The 22,229-nt window shown below is 49.8% G+C and overlaps 4 protein-coding genes across 4 annotated transcripts in view; 3 read left to right on the top strand and 1 right to left on the bottom strand.

The window, feature by feature from the left end:
• Positions 1-185: 185 nt before the first annotated feature.
• Positions 186-5,367, top strand: LOC131215809 (uncharacterized). The gene is made up of 9 exons (XM_058210205.1): positions 186-235; positions 1,089-1,135; positions 1,216-1,388; positions 1,448-1,967; positions 2,024-2,353; positions 2,423-2,673; positions 2,733-3,194; positions 3,265-4,629; positions 4,708-5,367. Exons 1-9 carry the CDS (start codon positions 186-188, stop codon positions 5,365-5,367), a joined length of 3,858 nt encoding a protein of 1,285 aa, XP_058066188.1.
• A 443-nt stretch (positions 5,368-5,810) lies between these two features.
• On the top strand, positions 5,811-7,732 carry LOC131215808 (UDP-glycosyltransferase UGT5-like). Its single transcript, XM_058210204.1, has 5 exons — positions 5,811-5,966; positions 6,041-6,128; positions 6,193-6,779; positions 6,849-7,291; positions 7,354-7,732. The coding sequence occupies exons 1-5, from the start codon at positions 5,811-5,813 to the stop codon at positions 7,640-7,642; spliced, it is 1,563 nt and encodes a 520-aa protein (XP_058066187.1). The 3' UTR covers positions 7,643-7,732.
• A 319-nt stretch (positions 7,733-8,051) lies between these two features.
• On the top strand, positions 8,052-12,135 carry LOC131205952 (uncharacterized). Its single transcript, XM_058198274.1, has 6 exons — positions 8,052-8,091; positions 8,153-8,325; positions 8,386-9,238; positions 9,307-9,989; positions 10,044-11,414; positions 11,476-12,135. Exons 1-6 carry the CDS (start codon positions 8,052-8,054, stop codon positions 12,133-12,135), a joined length of 3,780 nt encoding a protein of 1,259 aa, XP_058054257.1.
• Positions 12,136-14,037: 1,902 nt separating this feature from the next.
• The window catches only part of LOC131215807 (beta-1,3-galactosyltransferase brn), a 24,771-nt gene continuing 16,579 nt past the window's right edge, over positions 14,038-22,229 (bottom strand). The window contains exons 3-4 of the mRNA XM_058210203.1: positions 17,350-17,992; positions 14,038-17,259 (exon numbers count right to left, since the gene is read on the bottom strand). Coding sequence (XP_058066186.1) covers positions 16,435-17,259; positions 17,350-17,946 — 1,422 coding nt within the window. The 5' untranslated portion in view covers positions 17,947-17,992 and the 3' untranslated portion in view covers positions 14,038-16,434. The remainder of the gene's footprint in view (positions 17,260-17,349; positions 17,993-22,229) is intronic.

Here is a 22,229-nt window from a genome sequence, read left to right as displayed (position 1 = left end):
CCAAATTGTTGTTGGCCGAAGATTGGTCGCCAAAACGTGAACCATTCTATCTCGGAGGCTTGACCAGAGCGGTTTACAGTGGTCAGTGACTTAAGCGTTGCATCGTTGACAACTTTTAGGAACAGAATTTGGTTGACAGTGCCGATCTTTAATCCATTTGCGAGTACAGTACAGTGGTTATCGAAATGTTGTCATCGCTTGGATCGTACATTTGGGGTAGCTCAAGCTATGAGAGGTAATTATTTAACAAGCAAATTGGTGACCGAAGAATTATTTTAAAAAAACCGAAACAAGTGTTACGTTCATCACGGTGTTTCAGATCGCTTTACAATAACACAAACGTTCAAAAATTTACACTTTATGTATTGTATTGTATGTATTGTATGGAAATTATGTATGTTTATAAAGTCCTTTATACACTGGAAAATAGTTCAATGATTGCAAATTTTGCGTCCACTTGAAAAACATTTAATCTAACTTATTGGAGTTTAGTTGAATTAATGTTGGCCTTCCTTTCGTTTATTCTAAGTTTGATAAATATTATAATTCATTATTTTAAATTAAACCATCCTCTAACGCTTTATAAAAAACCATGCAGCTGTGCCCTTAAAAAATGTCTTCTCTCTTGTACATAAATTCTTTCTTGTCCAAAACGGGTTTTCAAAAAACGATTCTAGTTCTTTTTCTTGAAGCATCATCTTCGATCTCTGCTTTGGTTTTATTGCCCAAAGTATTGGCTAAAGCGCTGCGATACATTTCGCACGAGACAGACCTGCAGACATAGCGGCCAATGGCCCCTCAGCTGGTCTGCAGACGATTCCGTGTTGTCGAGGGGCAGTTTCTTGTCCCAAAACATTTCAACAACAGCAGGATGAGATCCTTGCCATGCCGCGTTCTGTGGTTTGTTTTTTCGTTCGAAACTCGTTTTTCATGGGATGGGGATGGAATGGCTTAGCGAGCCAAAATGGGATGGCTTAGTCAGATAAGCAAAAGGTGGGTTGTTTTTATTTTTTGGTATTTTAACGTTTTTCCAAAGAAATTAAAATAAAGAACAAACGTAATTATTTTTTCATCTACTTTATCCAAAGTCCACTTTCCGAAGTTACCTTCAGCATTAACGACAAGACGTACACAGGTAACTAGCGATCAATTTTGTGGAATTTAATGGAGATCAAAAATATTAGCACAATCACTCATCGTCCCATCCATCGCCAGCCAAAGCAGAAAGCGTGTCACTGGACACCTCGCTCAACAGCTTCATCCGAGATCATGCCCATTTGACCGGAACCAAGTTTATGTGCCTGGAGGGAGGCTGCGGTGCGTGCATCGTGACCGTTTCCGGTGTGCATCCCGTCACGAAGGACACCCGAACTTGGTCGGTGAACTCGGTTAGTGTTGCGATCGTTCGGGTTCTCCACAGCGCCGCGATTAACTCTATTCGCTTCAGTGTCTGTTTCCAGTGTTCGCTTGCCATGGGCTAGACATCAAGACCGTGGAGGCGCTAGGAAATAAATGGGACGGATATCATCCGGTGCAGGAACGCTTGGCGCAGATGAACGGTAGCCAGTGCGGGTTCTGCTCACCCGGCATGGTAATGACCATGTACAGTCTGATGGAAGCGAAGAAAGGTGACGTCTCGATGGCGGAGGTCGAGAATGCGCTCGGTGGTAACATCTGCCGTTGCACCGGGTACCGTCCGATCCTCGACGCATTCAAATCGCTCACGGTGCAGGCCCCCGGTGACATCATGGACATCGAGGAGCTGAAGGTATGTCCGAAAAGGGGTGCCGTTTGCTCAGGACCATGCCCGACCGCGGCTGGCCTAATCGAACCGCAACGTCCAGTTCAGCTCGTGTTTGCGGACAGCCGAGAGTGGCATAAGGTGTTCACGGTCAACGATGTATTTGCGATCTTCGACAAGATTGGCACCCGGCCCTATATGCTGGTCGGTGGAAACACAGCCCACGGTAAGTCCCCGGTAAGATCCGCCACGACGATACTAGTATCCTTTATCCTCAATCAGGTGTTTACCGTCGGAACGAGTCGCTGGAGGTGTTTATCGATGTAAATTGCGTGGAAGAGTTGCGCAGCTACTACGTGAGTGCGAACGAGCTGCTGGTCGGTGGAAACGTAAATCTGGCCGAGTTTCTAGACTTTCTCAATAAGACTGCCAACAGCCGGCCAAGTTTTGACTACTGCCGCGAGCTGGCACAGCATCTCGACCTGGTCGCTAGCCGTCCGATCCGCAGTGTCGGAACGATCGCCGGGAACTTGATGATCAAAAATCAGCATCCCGAGTTCGCGTCCGATGTGTACCTGATGCTGGAAGCCGTCGGTGCTAAACTGAGCGTCGGTAAGGAGCTCTGGGGAGCGTCAACCCCCTGAACCGCCTTTAATACGCGAATTTTCAACCATCCTCTAGCCGAATCCCGCATCAAAACGGTTCAGATGAGCGCCCAACAGTTTGTCCAGACGAGTATGGCCAAAAAGGTGCTGAAAAGCGTTTCGCTGCCACCGATCGGGTCGACGGTGAACGCGTTTCGGTCGTACAAAATAATGCCACGAGCCCAAAACGCGCCCGCCTACGTGAACGCTTCCATCCTGTTGCGGTTCGAGAACGACAAGAGGACGGTGAAATCCGCTTCCATCTGCTTCGGTGGCATCAGTCCTAAGGTAAGACAGGCTCCACACAGCTCAGTTACAATCTCTACAAGCTTTTCCCATCTCCGTAGTTTACACACGCCACACGAACGGAGAAGTTCCTTGCCGGCAAGCAGCTGTTCGATTCGACGATCTTTCGGGAAGCCCTTGGGCAACTGGCTGGCGAGCTGGAACCGGACTGGATTCTACCGGACGCTTCGGCCGAGTACCGGAAGAACTTGGCCATCGCACTCTTCTACAGGGCTGTGCTGAGTGTGGCGGCGAAGCATAACATCGCCATCAACGCACGCTTCACGTCCGGTGGGTCGATCATGAAGCGAGCCCTGTCGTCCGGTCGGCAAACGTTCGAGACAATCGAGAAAAATTGGCCACTCACGAAGAACATCCCAAAGTTAGAGGGGCTAGTGCAGTCGTCTGGGGAGGCCAAGTACATGAATGATATGGCACCACTGCCCGGAGAACTGCATGCCGCGTTCGTCGTGGCAACCAAACCGCACAGCTTGATCGGCAAGATCGACCCATCGGAAGCGCTGGTAAGTTCCTGAGTAGATCTGGAGGTCTTTCCATCACTTAGCTATTACCGTTTTCCCGCTTCATCGATAGAAACTTCCGGGCGTAGTTGCCTTCTACTCCGCGAAAGATATCCCCGGAAAAAACAATTTCATGTCCAGCGAGATGAACTTTGCCTTCCCGGACGAGGAAGAAGTGTTCTGCAGTGGCCGAGTGCTGTTCCACGGCCAACCGGTCGGGGTGATCGTGGCGGAAAAGTTCCAGCTAGCGAACCGTGCCGCAAAGCTGGTGAAAATACTGTACGAGCGTGTCTCGGGTGAGCCTGTCTATCCGACCATCAAAGCGCTGCTGCAGAGTCAGCCAAAGGAACGCTTCGTAGATCAACCGGCCAGCGCCCGTCGCGAGAGACCCACGGTTGAAGTGGCCGCGGCGAAGAAAGTGCGTGGACGCCTGGAGCTTGAGGGGCAGTATCACTTCACGATGGAATCGCAGACCTGCATCTGCGTGCCGATCGAGGACGGGATGGATGTGTACAGTTCGACACAGTGGGTTGACCTGTGCCAGGTGGCCATCGCTGCGATGCTGAAAGTGCCGGAGAACAGCCTCAACTTTGTGGTACGTCGCTTGGGCGGTGGATACGGAGCGAAGCTGACCCGTGCCTCGCAGATTGCGTGTGCCTGTGCGCTGGCCGCGTATCTTGCCCGCCGCCCGGTCCGGTTCGTGATGACCATCGAGGCGAACATGGGCTCGATCGGGAAGCGGTACGGTTGCATCAGCAACTACGAGGTGCAAGTGGACGACAAGGGCAAGATTTTGCAGCTGATCAACAACTTTATGCAGGACTACGGATGCAATCTGAACGAAAATGTCGTTGACGATGCGACGATCGCTTTCGGATTGTCGTACAACTCGTCCACGTGGAAGGTGATCGGTAGGCCACTGGTGACCGATGCGCCAGCCAACACCTGGACGCGGGCTCCGGGCAGCACCGAGGGTATCGCGATGGTCGAAACCATCATGGAGCACATCGCCTGGGAGACGGGTGCCGATCCGATGGTTGTGCGGTTGCTCAACATGCAGGACGGCAACAAGCTGCGCCAGCTGATGCCCCAGTTCCGGCAGGACATTTCGTACGACGGGCGAAGGAAGTCGATCGATGAGTTTAACGCAGCCAACCGTTGGCGGAAGCGAGGCATTGCGATGACCACGATGCAGTTTCCGTTGGTCCCCTTCGGAGCCCTGCACGTCGTGGTGTCCATCTACGCTAAGGATGGGACGGTTGCCATCACGCACGGGGGAATCGAGATCGGACAAGGCATCAACACGAAGGCGGCACAGGTGGCGGCGTTCACTCTCGGCGTACCGCTGGAGAAGATTGCGATGAAGCCGATGAGTAGCCTGACGTCCCCGAACGGAGCAATGAGCGGTGGCAGTGGGACCAGTGAGGTGGTTTGCTACGTGAGTACTGAGTTTTCGAGTCGAGGCAAATGATGTGTCCTGCTGACAATGGAGTGTCCTACCCTTCCTACTTTGCAGGCCGTTAAACGGGCGTGCGAAATGCTCAACGCCCGCATCAAACCCGTCCAGAGCGAGTTCAAGACGGCCTCATGGGAACAGATCACCCAAATCTGTTATTCCCGGGACGTCGACTTGAGTGCAATGTTCCAGTACAAACAGTCGGATCTCAAGGCGTACACCATCCTCGGTGTGGCCAGCGCGGAGGTCGAGGTTGACATCCTAACAGGAAACGTTCAGCTGCGCCGTGTCGACATCCTCGAGGATACGGGCGAAAGTATGAGCCCCGGTGTGGACGTTGGGCAGATCGAGGGTGCCTTCATCATGGGCATTGGCTACTGGCTTTCCGAGTCGCTGGTTTACGATATGTCCAACGGAGCCCTGCTGACGAACCGCACCTGGAACTACAAACCGCCCGGTGCGAAGGACATTCCCGTCGATTTCCGCATCCGTTTGTTACAGACCAACGACAATCAGTCCGGTGTGCTCCGCTCGAAGGCAACCGGAGAACCGGCGTTAACGATGAGCATTGTGGCGCTGTTTGCTCTACGAAACGCTTTGCGATCGGCGCAAAAAGACGCCGGACGCCCGGACGAGTGGATCCCGCTTGGGTCTGCTTCGACACCCGATCAAGTCTTTTTCAAGGCCGGCACGACGATCGATCAATTTAAACTCGTCTAAGCTACGCTACAAGTAAATAAACTTTTTCAACAGGTGAATGGGATCTGGGTTAATTATATACACGGTACACAATATATAAAATACAATTAAAACTCTTACCTTATCGCTGTCTGAGTCTTGACCGCTTCACCTACCGATATCCCGGAGATAGACACATTTCAAGATAAAGATTCCATTCTTTCCGGCCCACACACCATTTATAGTTATCAGCAAATCAAGTGTAGCGACCTGTCGTCTGTAGATCGCGTGCCTTGGCTGCAGTGCCGGTACTGAGTATGAGTTAGCAATTTTCGACCTCGAATCTCGACGTTACAGTTACGAAGCGAAAAGCCCCGTCACGGCCCACAAACAACTCATCCGGCGCTGGAAGTCAGTTCGCTTCTGACCGCGAGATTAGATAGATTGATCAGCTGCTCGGTGTTGTACGTTTCCGGGTTTCCGTCATGGCCCACAGCGGATGTAAGGTGTTTGCCGTCGTTCTATGCGCCCTCGCGGTGGCAGAATCGGCCAAGATTCTCAGCATTTTTCCGACCACCTCCAAGTCACACTGGATACTGGGATCCGCCCTGATGAAAGAGCTCGCCCTGGATGGCCACGAGGTATGGTGTTGTGGAGTGTCCCGTGACTGCAATGGTGTAGCCCGGTTTATTGCTCAACTCTCCGCTCTGTGCAGGTGACCGTCATCAGTCCGTTTCATTTGAAGAATGCCCCGAAAACCTATCGCCATGTGGACATTACGTTCAACAGCCGCATGTTTGACGGTGAGCCTCGAGCGGATTAGGTAATTGCTAACATTTCGGACTACTTACCGCTTGACACTTGCAGACCTCATGGATCGGGTGTTCGAACGCACCGACGACAACATCGTGCAAAAGATGTCGGATTTGACGGCCTTCATTGAGGACATTGCAAACACTACGCTTACATCAGCGGCGGTGCAAAGATTACTGCGATCCGACGAAACGTTCGACCTGTTGGTGCTGGAAGTCTTCGTTGACGATGTGTTTCTCGGGTTTGCCGATCGGTTCAACTGCCCGGTGGTGGGTATGTCCACCTTCGGTGCCTCCACATGGGTGAACGCGCTCACGGGGTCACCGCAGCCCCTCTCGTACGTGCCGCATCCGATATCTAGCTTTACGGACCGGATGAACTTCTGGCAGCGACTCGGCAACGTACTGATCACTGCGTTCGACGAGGGAGTGATGGGGGTCCTCGGTCTCTCGATCCAGCAGCGCTACTATGATCAGTTTTTCCCCAACGCGACTCGATCGTTGGCCGAAATGCGTCGCCATGGAGTTTCGCTAATTCTGGTTAACAGTCACTTCAGTTTAAGCTTCCCCCGGCCTTATTTGCCCAACCTGATAGAGGTCGGTGGGTTTCACGTCAATCGGAAGGTTAATCCGTTGCCGGAGGTGAGTGTCGTGAACACGAAGCCTGTGTGGCCAAAACTGTAATATCGCATCATTCTTCTTTCGGTCTAGGACATCAGGACGTTCATCGAACAATCAGAGCACGGTGTTGTGTTCTTCTCGATGGGCTCTAATCTGAAGCCGTCGAAGATGGACAAACAGAAGCGCGACGATGTGATCCGAGTACTGTCGAGCCTGAAGCAGAACATTATCTGGAAGTGGGACGACGATACGCTTCTGCTGGACAAACAGAAGTTCCTGCTCGGGAAGTGGTTCCCGCAGGATGACATCTTGGCTCACCCGAACGTGAAGCTGTTCATCACGCACGGAGGCCTCCTGAGCTGTACGGAATCGATCTACCACGGCGTTCCGGTCGTCGGCATACCGATCTTTGGCGATCAGCTGCTCAACATGGCCCGAGCGGAACTCGCCGGATGGGGCATTGGTGTGGCGTACACCAAGCTAAACGAAGCCTCCTTCGAAAAAGCTGTCACCGAAGTGTTGAACAACGAAAAGTACAGCACACGTTGGACACTTGAAAGGGTTGCGGTTACTAACACTCTTCCTGTTCCTTCAGGTACTCCGAGAAAATAGCGATAATCTCACGCCGTTTGCGGGACCAACCACTGGCGCCGATGGATTTGGCCAAGTTTTGGGTCGAGTATGTGTTGAGGCACGATGGAGCGAAGCACCTGATATCGGCGGCGCAGGACCTAAACTTTGTGGAGTACAACAATTTAGATGTTTACGCATTTATTATCACGGTAGCGGGAGCTATCCTGATTCTCATAGGTTACGGTTTGAAGAAACTGTTCTTCTATGCGATTAAGCCAAAAAGCAAAAACACGTCCAAAAAGTTAAATTGAACAAAGTATTTGTATTTGAATAGTAGCCTTCGTATGCTATAGCTTTTGTTAGATTTTATAGTTTGTAACATTAACTTTGCATTATAAATCCCATACTCATTCGTCATTCCAGTCAATAAAGTTCGCCATGTGATTTATTTCCATCACACAAGAAAAGAACAAACGATGCGTTCACTTCTCTCTCACACCGCGGCCAAACGCATCTGCGATAAAACGCCAACAATTAGCTCCGAGGCTGTGGCAGTCCGCATTTTGATCACGGTGTTCGCGAGGGAACGCAAAAACCTGTAGTCAGTCTGAAAGTGAAAGCCATTCCGTAACGTCGTGCTAACTTTGCAGTTTGCCACGAGGCGTTCCATTTATTTATAGTTGTACCAACGCACGGTTTATCTGGAGTTTTGGGGCCAATATGGCAGCTCACTTCACCATAAATGGGCAGCAATTTGAGGGTATGTTTGGCTTTGGAAAACAGTTTGCGTTGTTTGTTCTCAAACTAAGCCTACTCGATAGTCACGCCGAGCGATGTGAGCACAGAAACAACGTTGAACAGCTTCATCCGAGATCATGCCCATCTGACTGGCACAAAGTTTATGTGCCTCGAGGGAGGCTGCGGGGCGTGTGTTGTGAATCTTAGTGGAACCCATCCCGTTACTGGGCAACCGTTTTCGTGTGCGGTCAACTCGGTGAGTCAAAAGCGTAGCTGCAAATACGATAAATGAGATTTAGCCTAATTTCCTCGGCAGTGTCTGTTCCCAACACTAGCGTGCCACGGAATGCACGTCACGACGGTCGAGGGCATTGGAAGCAAGCGAACCGGATATCATGCAGCGCAAAAGTTGTTGGCCCATTTCAACGGATCCCAGTGCGGATATTGCTCCCCCGGTATGGTAATGAGCATGCACAGTTTGCTCGAGGCCAAGAACGGCCAAGTCAGCATGGAGGAAATCGAGAATTCGTTCGGCGGAAACATATGCCGATGCACCGGTTACCGGCCCATTCTGGATGCTTTTAAAGCCTTAGCGGTGGATGCTGACGAGAAGCTGCAGCGAAAATGTCCAGACATCGAGGATCTCACCGGGAAGTGTCCCAAAACGGGCTCGGCTTGTGCGGGACGCTGTTCCACGGCAGGAGGAAATCGAGACCGTTTTCATATGCGCTTCCAAGAGAACCGCGAGTGGTACAGGGTGAACAATGTGAGCGAAATTTTTGTTATCTTTGAAACCATCGGTGATCGGCCGTATACGCTCGTTGGTGGTAACACTGCCCACGGAGTTTACCGTCGAAGCGATGTGCTGGAGGTGTTTATCGATATCAATGCTGTTCAGGAGCTGAGGTCACATTCGGTAGACACCTCACTCACCGTTGGAGCAGGAACATCTCTAACAGAGCTCAAGGAATTGATGGTGCGAACAGCGAAGCAACAGCCTCATTTTTCGTACCTGGAGCACCTTGTTAATCACATCGATCTGATAGCAAACGTTCCTGTTAGAAATACCGGTACCATCGCAGGAAACCTAAGCATCAAACACCAGCACAACGAGTTCCCGTCAGACTTGTATTTAATTCTGGAAGCAGCCAACGCCAAGTTGACTATCAGTGAGTAAAGAAAAGGAAAGCGGCAAGTGCAGACATTAAATATCGAACAACTTGGGCGTTCTTTTCAGTGGAGTCAGAAGGTAAAACTTCCATCGTCAAGCCATCGGAATACGTTACATTGGATATGGGCAAGAAAGTGCTACTAAACGTTGTGCTTCCGCCACTAGATCCGAATGTCCATTGTTATCGATCGTTCAAAGTTATGCCACGAGCCCAGAATGCTCACGCTTACGTCAACGGGGCTTTCTTGATCGAAATGGACGGTTCCCGTAGCATCGTGTCATGCAACGCTTGCTTCGGCGGCATCAATCCCCAGTTTACCCATGCATCGAGGACGGAAAACTTCCTCAAAGGGAAGAATCTACTTACCAACGAGACCTTACAGAGCGCCCTGAAGATCCTGGCGGAAGAGTTAAAGCCCGACTGGGTGCTACCTGATGCGGACCCCGAGTATCGAAAGAACCTAGCCTTATCCTTGTTCTATAAGTTCGTGCTCAGCATCGCCCCTGATTCGGTCAGAAGCGAGTTCAGATCAGGTGGCACCGTTTCCAAAAGAGCCGTTTCTAGCGGATCGCAAAAGTATGACACCTTCATCAAACAATGTCCGAAGCTTGAAGGCCTGCTGCAAACATCTGGTGAGGCCAAGTACACCAACGACTTACCACACTTACCGGGCGAGCTATATGCAGCATTCGTTCACGGGACCAGAGTAGGCGGGAAAATCATTTCTATCGATCCTTCGGTTGCATTGGTAAGAGGTCCTTGTCCTCTAGTGAACCAAGCTAACAATCTTTTTAATTTACAGCAAACGCCAGGTGTGGTGGCGTTCTACACGGCGAAAGATATACCCGGAGCGAACGATTTTATGCCACTCAAGTCGGAGTTTAGTCCCAATGTGGAGGAAATACTCTGTAGCCAGCGTATCCTGTTCCACGGTCAACCGGTAGGGATCATCGTAGCAACAAGCTTCGACATAGCTCAAAGAGCTGCCAAAAGAGTAGCGATCAACTACTCTGATAGCAGCTCTGGCCCTGTCTATCCCACTGTTAAGGAAGTTTCCGACGCTCAGGCCGATGATCGAATCAAGCAAATCGATTATGGGTTCACTGGTGCAGATTATAGTGATCATGTTGGAGAGAAAGGCGTCGAGCTATTGGAAGTAATGGGGACATTCGAGTCTGGTGGTCAGTACCACTACACAATGGAAACACAAACCTGTGTCTGCGTTCCGCTAGAGGATGGAATGGAGGTACATTCTTCTACGCAAGCCGTTACCCTAACCCAAATAGCCATCGCCCAGATGCTGGGTGTGCCGGAAAACAGTCTTCAATTGTCAGTTCGACGTATCGGTGGAGGCTACGGAGGTAAGGCGACTCGCGCGGTACAGATTGCGTGCGCGTGTGCCTTGGCTTGCCATCTGCTGGGCAGACCGGTTCGTTTCGTGATGACAATGGAATCGAATATGTGCACCGTCGGTAAGCGGTATGGAATCGTCTCATCGTATCGGGTTGTAACGGACAAACACGGCGCAATCGTAAATCTGCGAAACGAGTTTCTACACGATGCAGGATGCAACTCTAACGAGGCACCAGATTTCGTGCAACCGTACTACGGAAACTGCTACAACAAGGACTGCTGGAAGGTGGTGTCCAAAACGGCCATTACAGACTCCGCCAGCAATACTTGGTGCCGTGCCCCGGGGACGACGGAAGCGTACGGAATGATAGAGACGATCATGGAGCACATCGCGTTCGCGACGGACGAAGATCCTTTGGAAGTGCGGCTTCGGAATATGCCCGATAACTCCGCGATGCGTTCGTTGCTTCAAGACTTCCGCACGAGCACCGAGTACGATCGTCGACGGGAAGAAATACAACAATTTAACACCGAGCACCGTTGGCGCAAGAGGGGCATTGCTATCGTTCCACTCAAGTATCCAGTTGCGTACTTTGGAACGCTTCATGCGCTGGTGTCCATATACCACACCGATGGAACCGTCGCCATCTCGCACGGTGGTATCGAGATGGGACAGGGCATCAATACGCGGGCAGTCCAGGTTGCAGCGAACATACTGCGCCTGCCGCTGGAGAAAATCTCCATCAAACCGACTTCCAATCTGACCGCCCCGAACGATTTCTGCACCCAGGCCAGTATCACTAGCGAAGCGGTGGCTCATGTAAGTAGCTCGCACAACACCAAATTCATGAAATAGTGCCTTTAAGTCACGTCCCTTGCAGTCAGTACTGATCGCCTGTGAAACGCTTCTGCAACGGATGGAACCAGTTCGATTGCGGAATCCGAATGTTCGGTGGGAAGAGCTTACGGCCGAGTGTCACCGGCAAGGTGTGGACCTTTGCGCCACAGCCATGTACAACGGTCTGGAGCTTCCACCGTACAGCGTGTGGGCGGTGAGCTGTGCCGAAGTGGAACTAGATGTGCTGACCGGAAATGTTCTGCTGCGCCGTGTCGACATACTGGAGGACGCCGGCATAACGCTCAACCCGGACATCGAAATCGGTCAAATCGAGGGCGCATTCATGATGGGCGTAGGACTGTACTTGACTGAGGCCCTCGTTTACGATCAACACACCGGGGCACTGCTCACTAACCGCTCCTGGCACTATCGACCACCGGGAGCCCAAGATATACCGATTGACTTCCGAATACGGTTACTACAGAACACTATTAATCCCACTGGCGTCCAGCGGTCGAAAGCAACTGGTGAACCAGCGGTAAACATGGCGATTGTGGTGTTGTTTGCCCTGCGGAATGCTATAAACGCGGCACGGGCTGATGCGGGTGCGGCGAAAAGGTGGATACCATTGGGATCCCCTAGCACCCCGGAAAGGATTCAACGACATGTTGGTCACTCCTGGAACCAATATCTGCTCCACTAGCCTTACTTGATGGCCAGGACATGAGTCGATTATAAATGAATATGCAACCTAATAGCACGCTATTACATTAACCATACCTTCACCACCTTTTAAATTATTCATTGAAAGAAGTTGAGGCATCGCTGAATGATACACCAATCGATCCTACCGAGGGGTCGGATGATAGACGCTTACTTCATTTATGCACGCTGGCAACTGGTTTACGATCACCATTGTACGTGCGTACACATGTAACACTGAAAACGTTTTCATAACAAATGGTAGCCTTTCAAATTATTAAAATACTTTTATCGAAATCAAACGTCGAACGGCAAACTGTGTCCAAAGCTCTGATCCCCAGCTCTAAATCAGTAGCCAATGCAGCTTGCAGGTAGTGTGCCGGTGGGTTTGACCTCACCATTTTATAATAATTTCACCAATGAAGGAACTGCGGATCCTTAATTTTTTCAACCTTCTGCTGGTGTCGCCCATCCACGTGGACATTTCTCAGGATGAAGTGATAGTGCGTAGAAACAATGGCAAGCGAAACATAGCAATCATCGCTGCCATCGTCGCCACCGCAACGTGGTACGAGGTGAAGTACTTGGTTGAAAACTTCGAAACCTCTACCAGCTCCATCATGATAGCCTTAGGCCTCACGAAGTACTTTGTGAACAAAGTGGTCATGTACATCGTCCTGTACTGGATGATTCGCTACGGTAACCACGTTTTGGCCGTTTGCAATGGACTCGTTCCTCTGTCGCAGGCAATTAGCGACATTAGGCGTACAACTAAGTTTTCGTACCAGTACAGCCTATTCAAGGTGTCACTTGGGGTAATTGTACTGTGGCAAATGCTGCTTCTAACTTATTTTATGGTGGTTCATTGGTACTACGATATTCAAACCCTGGACACCGCGCTAATATTGCTTGGTAACGGCATAGTAACCTTGGCGATAGATTTGCATAAAATGTTCCTTATATTCTTCGGCATGCACATTTCACAGAGCTATGGGCACTTGCGAACGTTGCTAGTTGGCCAGGGTGGGCTCTACAGTTCGTCAACGGTACCGGTTACCATATTTGACGTTCTTGATAGGATGTTCGCTTTCAAGCGTCGCCTCGACCAAGCCTTTGGGCTTCTGTTGCTTGTGCTTACGGCGGAATGTTTCTCCGCTTGTTCAATTCACGCATATCTGGTAATCGTATTGTATCAGACTGATTCCCTTAACACGTTGCTTTATGTCAATGCTACCCTGTTGACGGTGCACATAACGTTGTTCTACAGTATGGTATACTTTTATAGTTCTATTGAGACGAAGGTGAGTCAAACAGTAGGCCATCCACGGTACAGAAAAAGAATCCGATAAAGCAGGGAAACTCCTTAAATCTCTTTCGCTTCTTTACAGGAAATGGACTTTAAAACAGATCTAAGATCGATGCAGTACATAAATATGAACGAACAAACGGACACTCAGAAGGTAATTGCTCGGTGAAGGGTGCAGCATGAAGTGTCACAGTTGTAAGCGACTCAGCTTGAGCATTTATCACCGCAGGATTGCTACGATCTGATCAATCTCAAGCTGATGATGGACTCACCGAAAATAACAGCCTGTGGATTGTTCGAAATGAATTTACAGATTTTTTACAACGTGCGTAAGTTCTTGTTCAGCGCACGACACGATCGAGCGAAATGAAACAAAATTCTCTCTCTCTCGATCATAGGTCTTCGCTGCCATCATAACGTACATCGTTATTCTATTTCAGTTTAAAAACTTTGAGGAAGTAAAGCACACCATTCCGCCACAGGCTTGATGGGCTGTAGGATTGGGAAATAAATATCGCCTAAATCAATTGAAAATCATGTCTGTCATCGTTTGTCTCGAAAGAAATAGCAACTCTTCACAATGTGATCTTTCTCGGTTTGTTATTTTGCTTCTTTCTCCCCACCACAAACTACACAATTCCTAGTTCACGACTGTGCGCAAGGATTTTTTTCTTTGTTTTTTAGCTTTTGTAAACAGTGTTCCTTTACGATCGTTTGGTTTGCATTCACTACCGCTTACGGATCCGCCCACTACCTTCGGATCCGCTGCAGCCGGTGCGAATTTGTTCGTCAATGTCTAGGACATAATGCTCCCTTCTCCCCTGAAGATCTAAGACTCGTACTACGCATTGTTCATTAAGAATCTCACTAAATTGCAATTACTGAGTTCATTTGCCTACCGACTACCGACTATCGTTCTGACTTAACAGTAATATCATTTCAGTAATCGCTCGATTGAAATATGTTCTTCCGCATATTCGTTTTTGTTTCTCTCTTTCTACACTAACAAGAAATAGAGGATTTAGCTAGCTACATTAACGTTTAGTTACTTATTTGATCTATTCAAAGTTAACTATCTTCCTCTCTTGCACCCTCGCGCCCGCACGTGCGCTTTTCGGTATAATACTAACATGCCATCGTTGACCCGGCATCGGGCAAACACGTGGTAAACTTTCGCGCTATCTGATCGGTTTGCATGTAGTGCGCAAATTCCTGTTACTCCTGTTGTTCCCACATCGTTTCTTTTGCAGCTACTGGTGATGCTATCGCTAGGAATAATTGTATCACCTGGAAAAAGGTACCATTACATTTCCCAACTACTTTAGTGTAACGCGCTAACGTCTTGTGAATTTCGCTAGGCTCACTCGCCACTTTGCGAGAGCTAAGTGTAGTACTTTAACTAGATCCTGACTCCAATTCCACTTTCTGCTTTCGAAATCGAACAATAGTGAACTGTGGAAGATTTGCTTACCCTTCGGTACCCACTATTTACAACGTTCTTTCTACTCCTTAATCCTTACGGTGCTACTACATAGAATAAGTGTTCACACGACGCATTCCTGCGGCGGTGACTAATCGGTTGGTTTGTAGAATTGAGAGATTGTACTTACTTGACGCAGGAAAGAAGGAAATGGAATAAAAAATGGGATGGAAACCTACAATACCGCTACCGTGTTCGCGTTCATAGACCAAAGGCAGAGAACATGCCGTAAACTGACCGTACGAAGTAAGTTTAACTAGGTGAGCTGCATTGAGCCATACGGTACTTCATAGAATGACTTTGAAAACACTTCTTGTTGGAGCGGCTAGTAATATGGTTATGAGCCCCTTACTAAACAGATTTTTGAAAAATAATGTTCTAGCACTAAAAAGAAAAAGTCCTACAGTCCTTAGAAAACAGTACGGTAAACGAGACAAAAGAGGAGAAATAAAACTATTCGAATCCTTTAGGTACAAAGCATAAAATTCACGGTTCTCCACCGTTGAAACATTTCTCCGACATCCGTTCAATGCCTATCACAAATTGTTTAACAGAATGGTTTTGAAGTGCTTCAAAGCTCATAGGTAGTTCCTCTCGCTAAATCGTAATCGAAGATGCTACCTGGTGTCTGCCACACGCAATTAGAATCTGTTCTTTTGTGTTGCACCTTTCTTCTACCGGTTGTTAGGTGTTAACATTACTTTAATCTTTGTTTGAATTTTTGTGTTTCATTCACCGAAAACATTGTATCATATGTTTTTGAACTAGGATAAAGAGTTCATATTCGAACACTGCATAAGATTTGTGATGAATTCTAGATCATACTTTCGTTCTTTTGTTTGTTTGTTTTTTGTTTTAAAACAGTCGAACTTTTGCACGTATTTTCAAAATCCTAGTTATTTGCACGCACTTATTTTGTTCACTATTTTACGTTCACACCGGCACAGTCTCTTTGTAGCTACGTTTACTCTTGCATCCCATCCACGCCGGTTACTCTACATTACATCATTATACAACTATGCAATAATATTCGTGTATATATGGCTTTCTACGTCTCGGTTTCAATTCGCATTTATTATTACCTACATAAATCGATACAGTTTGAGCTTTTGATTGCATCACTTTCGCAAGACCTTTTCGTATTCTCTCTCTCTCTCTTAGGTTACGACGCCTCGTCAATCCCTAAGGTATACCAACTTCGGCTTCACACAGTTTTAAAAGGTGAAGAAATCTAATAGATTGCCAATGAGTGTGCTGGACGCAAACAGATACTTTCAAAATATACAAAAAAGGCTTCTAAAATATACAATTCGAACACAGGACAGACGACTGTAGTGCTCAGGTAAGATTCACAATGAGACTAACAAGGATATCGGATGAGTATTCAGCTAATGCTTTCGAAAACCTATTTTACATAACCAAACACGACACGCTAACAAAACGAAACATTAAAACGGTGTGGCCGAACCCTCTTTCAGCTTTCAAACAAATTCACTGCCCGATTGCTATCCGGTTCACCGGTGGGCCGGTTCAGTGACCGCGTACCAGAGCCGCCGGATCTCGTCCATCGGCAGGTTGGGGTTGGTGAAGAAAAACACCAGGCCCGCAGTGCTTAGCTTCCGGTTAAGCAGCTCGCCCTTTTGCTCCTCGTCCAGATAGAGCGTGTCCATCGGGGTGATGGTGACGTTCACGTTCTGGGCCACCGTCCCGGTGATGTGCACGTCGTCGATCCAGAAGAACGGTTGACGCTGCGCCTCCCGGTATAGCTCTCGGGCCACGTCGCGGGAGTAGAGTATCGAGTAGCCGGGACAGTGTGGCGGATAGTACCGGGACGGGTACTCGCGCCAGCTCACGTACCACTTGGAGCGGTGCGTCCGCTTGACGCTCAGCTTCGTTACCAGCTGGCAGAGCAGCAGCTTTCGCTGGGGGGCAACCCGCTCCAGCACGTCGTACAGGACCGGTGCGTTGATAAACACGTCGTCGTCCGTCTTCAGCACATAGCGGGCCCCGGGACAGTGGTAAGTGTACCACTTGAGCGCCATCACGTGTTTGTACGTCATGTTGCGGTACGCATCGACGAAGCTGCCCTGCACGATATCGTCGTACGTGCGACTCTCCTCTTCAATGGCCCGCTGGGCCGTACTCGTGTTAACTGCCCCGAGCAGGAAGATCAAACGAGCCCGACCGTCGGGGCGGCCCCAGGTCGAGCGGATCGTATTGCGCTTGTAGACGTTGTCGGGTGCTGAGTGGACCAGCACCAACACCAACGGTGCCGACGGCGCCGATCGCACGGCCAATCCGTCACGCATAAGGCTCCCGTCATCGGTGCTGCTTCTCCTTCGACGCTTTCTGCTACTCCACAGTGGTCCACCGGAAGGGAGCGTACTTCGGTTTACTATGCTGCCGCTGGCACTACTCCGATCGTTACTACTACTACTACTGCTGCCATCGCCGCAGTAGTCGTGGTTTATGGTGAACTTAAAATCTTTTAAATCTATTAGACTGGTGTAATCCTCATTTGGCAGCAATTCCTCGAACGGACTGACTAATGTTAACGACGCTGTCGACTGTGTACTGCTAACGGCGGTGTTACTGCTGGTGGCGGTCGTGCGCCCTTCGCCTCCAGCGACTTCCCTCGTTTGGACTAAACTAACGCTACTGCTGACTGGTTTCCAGGCTGCTCCTGCGGCTGCTCCTGCGGCTGCTGCAGCCACTAGCCACGGTGGCGAGGTGATGTTCAGATATGTGCCACGGCGCCCAGCGCCCACTTCCCGTTCGTCCTCGATCGCATTATCCTCGCCACCGAATGGCGGCGTTAGGACGGGATGGGCCGAATCCTGTAGCCGCTCCTCGGCCTGCTCGTAGGGTAGCGCGAACGCCGACGACGACGGCAGCACCGACGGTGGATAGTCACGTGCCGACACCACTTCCCGGTAGACGGTAGCGTCGTGCGGCGACATCTGCCATACCGTCAGCACGAGCGTCAGCAGTATCAGGACTCCCAAAACGGGACGACGCTCGAACATGATCGCTGGATCAGCGTCGTCGTAGGGCTCGCATGATTGTTAAATCCTACAACGGAAAAGGTTCAGCATTAGCACTCACGTTTGTTCATTGTGGTTCAAACAAATATAAGAACAATAGAATCGGGATGGGAGCGTCGGGTAGCCGTCGGAGAATCATAACCATCGGCCCATTTCAAAAACTAATAAATCGCAGTTAATTAAGGAGGGTTTAAAATTCAAAATCTGCTTCGCCGAGCAGTGCAACCTCTCGCTACTCAGCGAAACCATCGTAAATCCTTCTACGCTGCAACCGATGCCAGTGCCAATCGATGGCTGTGGTTACATCTCCAACGTTATCCATATGCAGTGCCCAGTGTCGGCGACACATTTCGAAGAAAATCAATCATACCGTGTCCCGCGGGATCCATTGTCAAAGGCACTCCCCGTCAGCATCCTGTGGTGCATGCAGCGTGCAGCAATGCATCGTCACTACGCCCTAGACCACCGACCCGACGGATGACATATCGCAACCAGCGGAACTCATGTTATTTCCAAAGTGCAAACAATAGAAACACACCGTCAACATCCTGCACGATTGTTGCTACGTACCGGGGCTGCCGTGTGTCCTCCTTTCTCCCCGTTTGGCGGGCGCCCGAGAGGGTAGAATAGGAAAAAAGGAAGTGACCTCATTCCTGACGCTTCGAGCGGTCGAACGCAGGACCGGAAAAACCTAAGGAAAACGTCCCCACGGCAATTACTTAATTGAACCCGCAGCAATTATTCCATCTCACGGGACCCGGGCCAATCGGAGTCGGTCAGCCAGCGGCGGGGGGAACTCTGTGTGGCACACCCGGTTGCAGTTCATATTTATGCGACCAACAACATCGCAGAGTTGAAGGCCTCACGCTTCCGGCACTTGCTGGGAGAATGCTGCCGTTTGCAGTGAAGAAGACGATGTTTATTGGCGTTCAATCGTCTCTACGGGTGTGCTATGCGCATTTACTCCGATGCAATAAACTGCCAATATGCTGGATTATTAGTTTTTTTTTCATATTTTCTGTAAGAACGTCAACGACTTCAACATTTGCATTCAATTCGATGCCTTGCCCGGAGCCTTCTCAATTGACGCCTGTCGCATAGGAACCGATAAGTCGGCACAGCGTCGGTAGTCCGATGATTTGGGGCCGTGGGTACATTAAACAATATGCAGTTTTTATTACCATAAAACCAACAAATCGATGCGGGGTGATTATCCGGGCACAACCGGAGGCGCGGTTCCAGAAGATGGTTGCATTCAAAACCGGCATTGGGCGTGCCAGTAATTACTACCCGCCGATACCCGGCAATTATTTGACAACCAGTATTTAGCTGCATCCCTTATGCTGCGCCCCTTATCAACCCCTGGAAAGAGGACGGGGACCCCAATGCACACAATACCGAACACCGACGCGGCGACATAGATGCATAATAAACAGCACATAATTGTGGTAGCCCCTGCTGACTGGCGCGCCTAGTCTTGCCGAGTGCCCGACGACGAAGACTTCCGATCGGTGGCCAGTTATGGCGCGAGGGGGGTCGCTCACAATTGTGCGCTCGGCCGTCCTAACCCTTGCCACCTCCCGCCACACATCCGGTGGTCGCTAGGGTCCGATATGGAACCCGATTTTTTGCCGTTCCGTAGACCACCAGTCCAGGACAGGTGAGGTGAGTCTCGACCGCGCCGCCAGCAACTCAGACAGACGGGCGGCATCGCGACAATGATAATGATTTTTATTTCTATTACCATCACACATACGTGCGCCAAAGAGGGGGTTCAAAATGGCTTCCGTCGTCCATTGTTTTCGTGCAGACGATAGACGTCGCCATTGGAAGGTTTAGCGCGAGTGAGGTAGATTTCTAATGTAGGTCCCACTCTGGACGGTGACCTGGCGCACATGAATTAAAAAGAAATGTTTACCCCTTATGGTGCTCTACCTTGATGACTTCAACGGAAATAGGATGCAGTTTTTAAATACTTTCGAACGCTTGAAGGGACTTCACAATGCAATGGCTGCTGGATGCCCCCCATTGCCTGTTCCAACTATCTTCAAGTAACTTTAGCTATTAAAGTGTCACGGCTGCTACTGACGTTAACGGTAACGAGGCTGTCAAAACACGAGTCAAAGTGCTAGGCAACATAACACTGAACACAAAGTAGGCTTCCAGTTGGAGTGTGTTTTATCGTAAGCTGCTGGTCCTTCATCTAATTCTCTTGCCCTCACTATATCTCCGTCTTTGTATCCCTCTAGAGCGTGGCCACTTCAATGGTGCGACGAAGTGATAAAAAGACCACTGCCACAGACACTATCGGACCACGCGTCTAGAAAACCGGGAAGAAATCCACATCCACAACTTTTCTTCGGCTTTCACAACAGACGACTGGGGCCTTCCTGCTGTTGTCCGGACAAATAAAAGGACACTGTTGTCGTCCTTCTTACAGCACTCTCCCGCCCCACCGGGGGCCGAGCCGGGTCAAGAATGGTCTTGTTTTAAACAACAACGGCGAGTCCTGCTCCGCAGGAAGTCTGGAGCCGTCGTGTAAGTACCGGCGGGGACCCCATCGTGATCCATCGTGGCCAAGGCGGACACACAGGAAAAACATAAAACTGCATTCAGAACGGGATCGGAGTAGGCTCGTTCGTGGCGCACCAGGAAACCCGGACACCAGACGGCCACGTGCCGAGCCAGGGGCACGGGGCGCCCCCATTTGTTTGCCAACATCTCCAATTTCCTGTTTGATTGGGTTGTGGCCGCCATTCTGGCCATACTACGGTGCCGCCGCTAGCCGCGTGGCGTTGATTTTGATAATTGGATTGCAATTACGCAAAGTAACCGAACGGAAAACTTGCTTTCAAGCGGTGTAAGCCCGATCCACTAATGTCAATGCAATTTGGGCTTATGAAAAATGGATAAATGTAGCACCGGGTGCGGTAAATCGAGGACATGAATGGTCATTTGGGGGCAATGAAAATTTAAACCTAGACGACAGTGCACTTATAAATGTGCATTTCTTGCGTGTGCGCTTCGTCCCAGACCCAACAGGAAAACAACACGCCGATGCCGATGATTACGCCATTCATAAACATGCTCATAAAAACCGTACCAAATAACACATGGGCTCTAAAGTCCTGAGGCTGACCCATAAATACCGCCAGTCTTATTGGATTGACCGCTTCTATTTTTACTCATAATTTTTGCGGTTATTATGGTTATAGTCCACATGAGGAGATAACACTGTTCTCTACCGTCCATAAATCCACAAAACTCGGAGCAGGATCCGTAATTTCACTTCGGAATCTAAACGATCACCATCTGAGTGATGATCATTTGTTGAACCTCGTTCAAATTGGCTGTAAAGGTTATGGCCCCGGTATTTTGGAATGTGCCAGGTGTAATGTTCAACGACTACATTAATTGAGCATCGCATTGCTCCCACATCCACCGTATACGCCAGATTTGGCTCCCGATGACTTTTACCAATTTTAACCACGTGTTCTTTCTTAGCTCCCGGACTTTTCAGACCATGTGTTACGTGGCAAAAACGCCCCGAAACCCGGGACCAATTGTTTCCCGTTGCGGGCGCCACCTCCAACAACAACAGCGCTACCTTTGAACGGGTCCGTTCCGTGTTCCGTGAGAACCGATCCCAAGATGCACTTCCACGCGGCGTCATCGTTAATGCATTAATTGTTCGCCCATTGTCAGGGCCGGGAGTCATGAAACGCGGTGCCAAACCCGCGTTTCAAGGGCGCCTTCGAGAAGGAAAACAAAAACCAAAGAAACCCGACCTTAACACACAAACCCGCGAGAGGCCGCAGCATCGTCGGTGATGATGGTGATAAAATGATGATCAGGGTTTTTGGGCTCGCGCGCGATGATGGTGATCTCGCTTGCTCTCGGGGAGCCCGGTTGGCATAAAATTTGCATTGATTACTCGCTGCCGGTGGGAAGGGCTCGAACGGCGCCACCCATGCATAAATCAGCAACATTGTTACGGCAGCTGGTGCACTTTCTCAGACCGCGTGGCACGCATGGTGCGCATCTTCCTCGTTGCGAGTATGTCCTGGACCACCACGACCGTCGCCATAGGTCACGGTAATTAGCTGCACCGCAACACCGAGGGCCTTGGTACACGTGGCCCTCGCGCGGCCCTCAAATAAAACTGCGCCGACAGTGAAGTGTTTCCGCGAACCCTCGCCGGATATCAGGTATTGCCCGCCAATCGAAAGACGGGTCATGTCCGCAGGAAAAAAGGCCTTCATATC

The sequence above is a fragment of the Anopheles bellator genome, chromosome 1 (assembly GCF_943735745.2).
Source record: "Anopheles bellator chromosome 1, idAnoBellAS_SP24_06.2, whole genome shotgun sequence".
In the NCBI taxonomy this organism is placed as follows: Eukaryota; Metazoa; Arthropoda; class Insecta; order Diptera; family Culicidae; genus Anopheles; species Anopheles bellator.
Note: the sequence above shows the minus strand (reverse complement) of the source record. Positions and strands in the feature narration are given on the sequence as shown.

Coding starts and splice junctions, on each gene's coding strand:
- LOC131215809 (XM_058210205.1), top strand. CDS start 186: ATGTTGTCATCGCTTGGATCGTACATTTGGGGTAGCTCAAGCTATGAG. Junction 2,674..2,732: donor TCGGTGGCATCAGTCCTAAG/GTAAGACAGGCT, acceptor CCATCTCCGTAG/TTTACACACGCCACACGAAC. Junction 4,630..4,707: donor CCAGTGAGGTGGTTTGCTAC/GTGAGTACTGAG, acceptor CCTACTTTGCAG/GCCGTTAAACGGGCGTGCGA.
- LOC131215808 (XM_058210204.1), top strand. CDS start 5,811: ATGGCCCACAGCGGATGTAAGGTGTTTGCCGTCGTTCTATGCGCCCTC. Junction 6,129..6,192: donor CAACAGCCGCATGTTTGACG/GTGAGCCTCGAG, acceptor TGACACTTGCAG/ACCTCATGGATCGGGTGTTC. Junction 7,292..7,353: donor GAAGTGTTGAACAACGAAAA/GTACAGCACACG, acceptor CTGTTCCTTCAG/GTACTCCGAGAAAATAGCGA.
- LOC131205952 (XM_058198274.1), top strand. CDS start 8,052: ATGGCAGCTCACTTCACCATAAATGGGCAGCAATTTGAGG. Junction 8,092..8,152: donor AAATGGGCAGCAATTTGAGG/GTATGTTTGGCT, acceptor CCTACTCGATAG/TCACGCCGAGCGATGTGAGC. Junction 9,990..10,043: donor TCGATCCTTCGGTTGCATTG/GTAAGAGGTCCT, acceptor TTTAATTTACAG/CAAACGCCAGGTGTGGTGGC.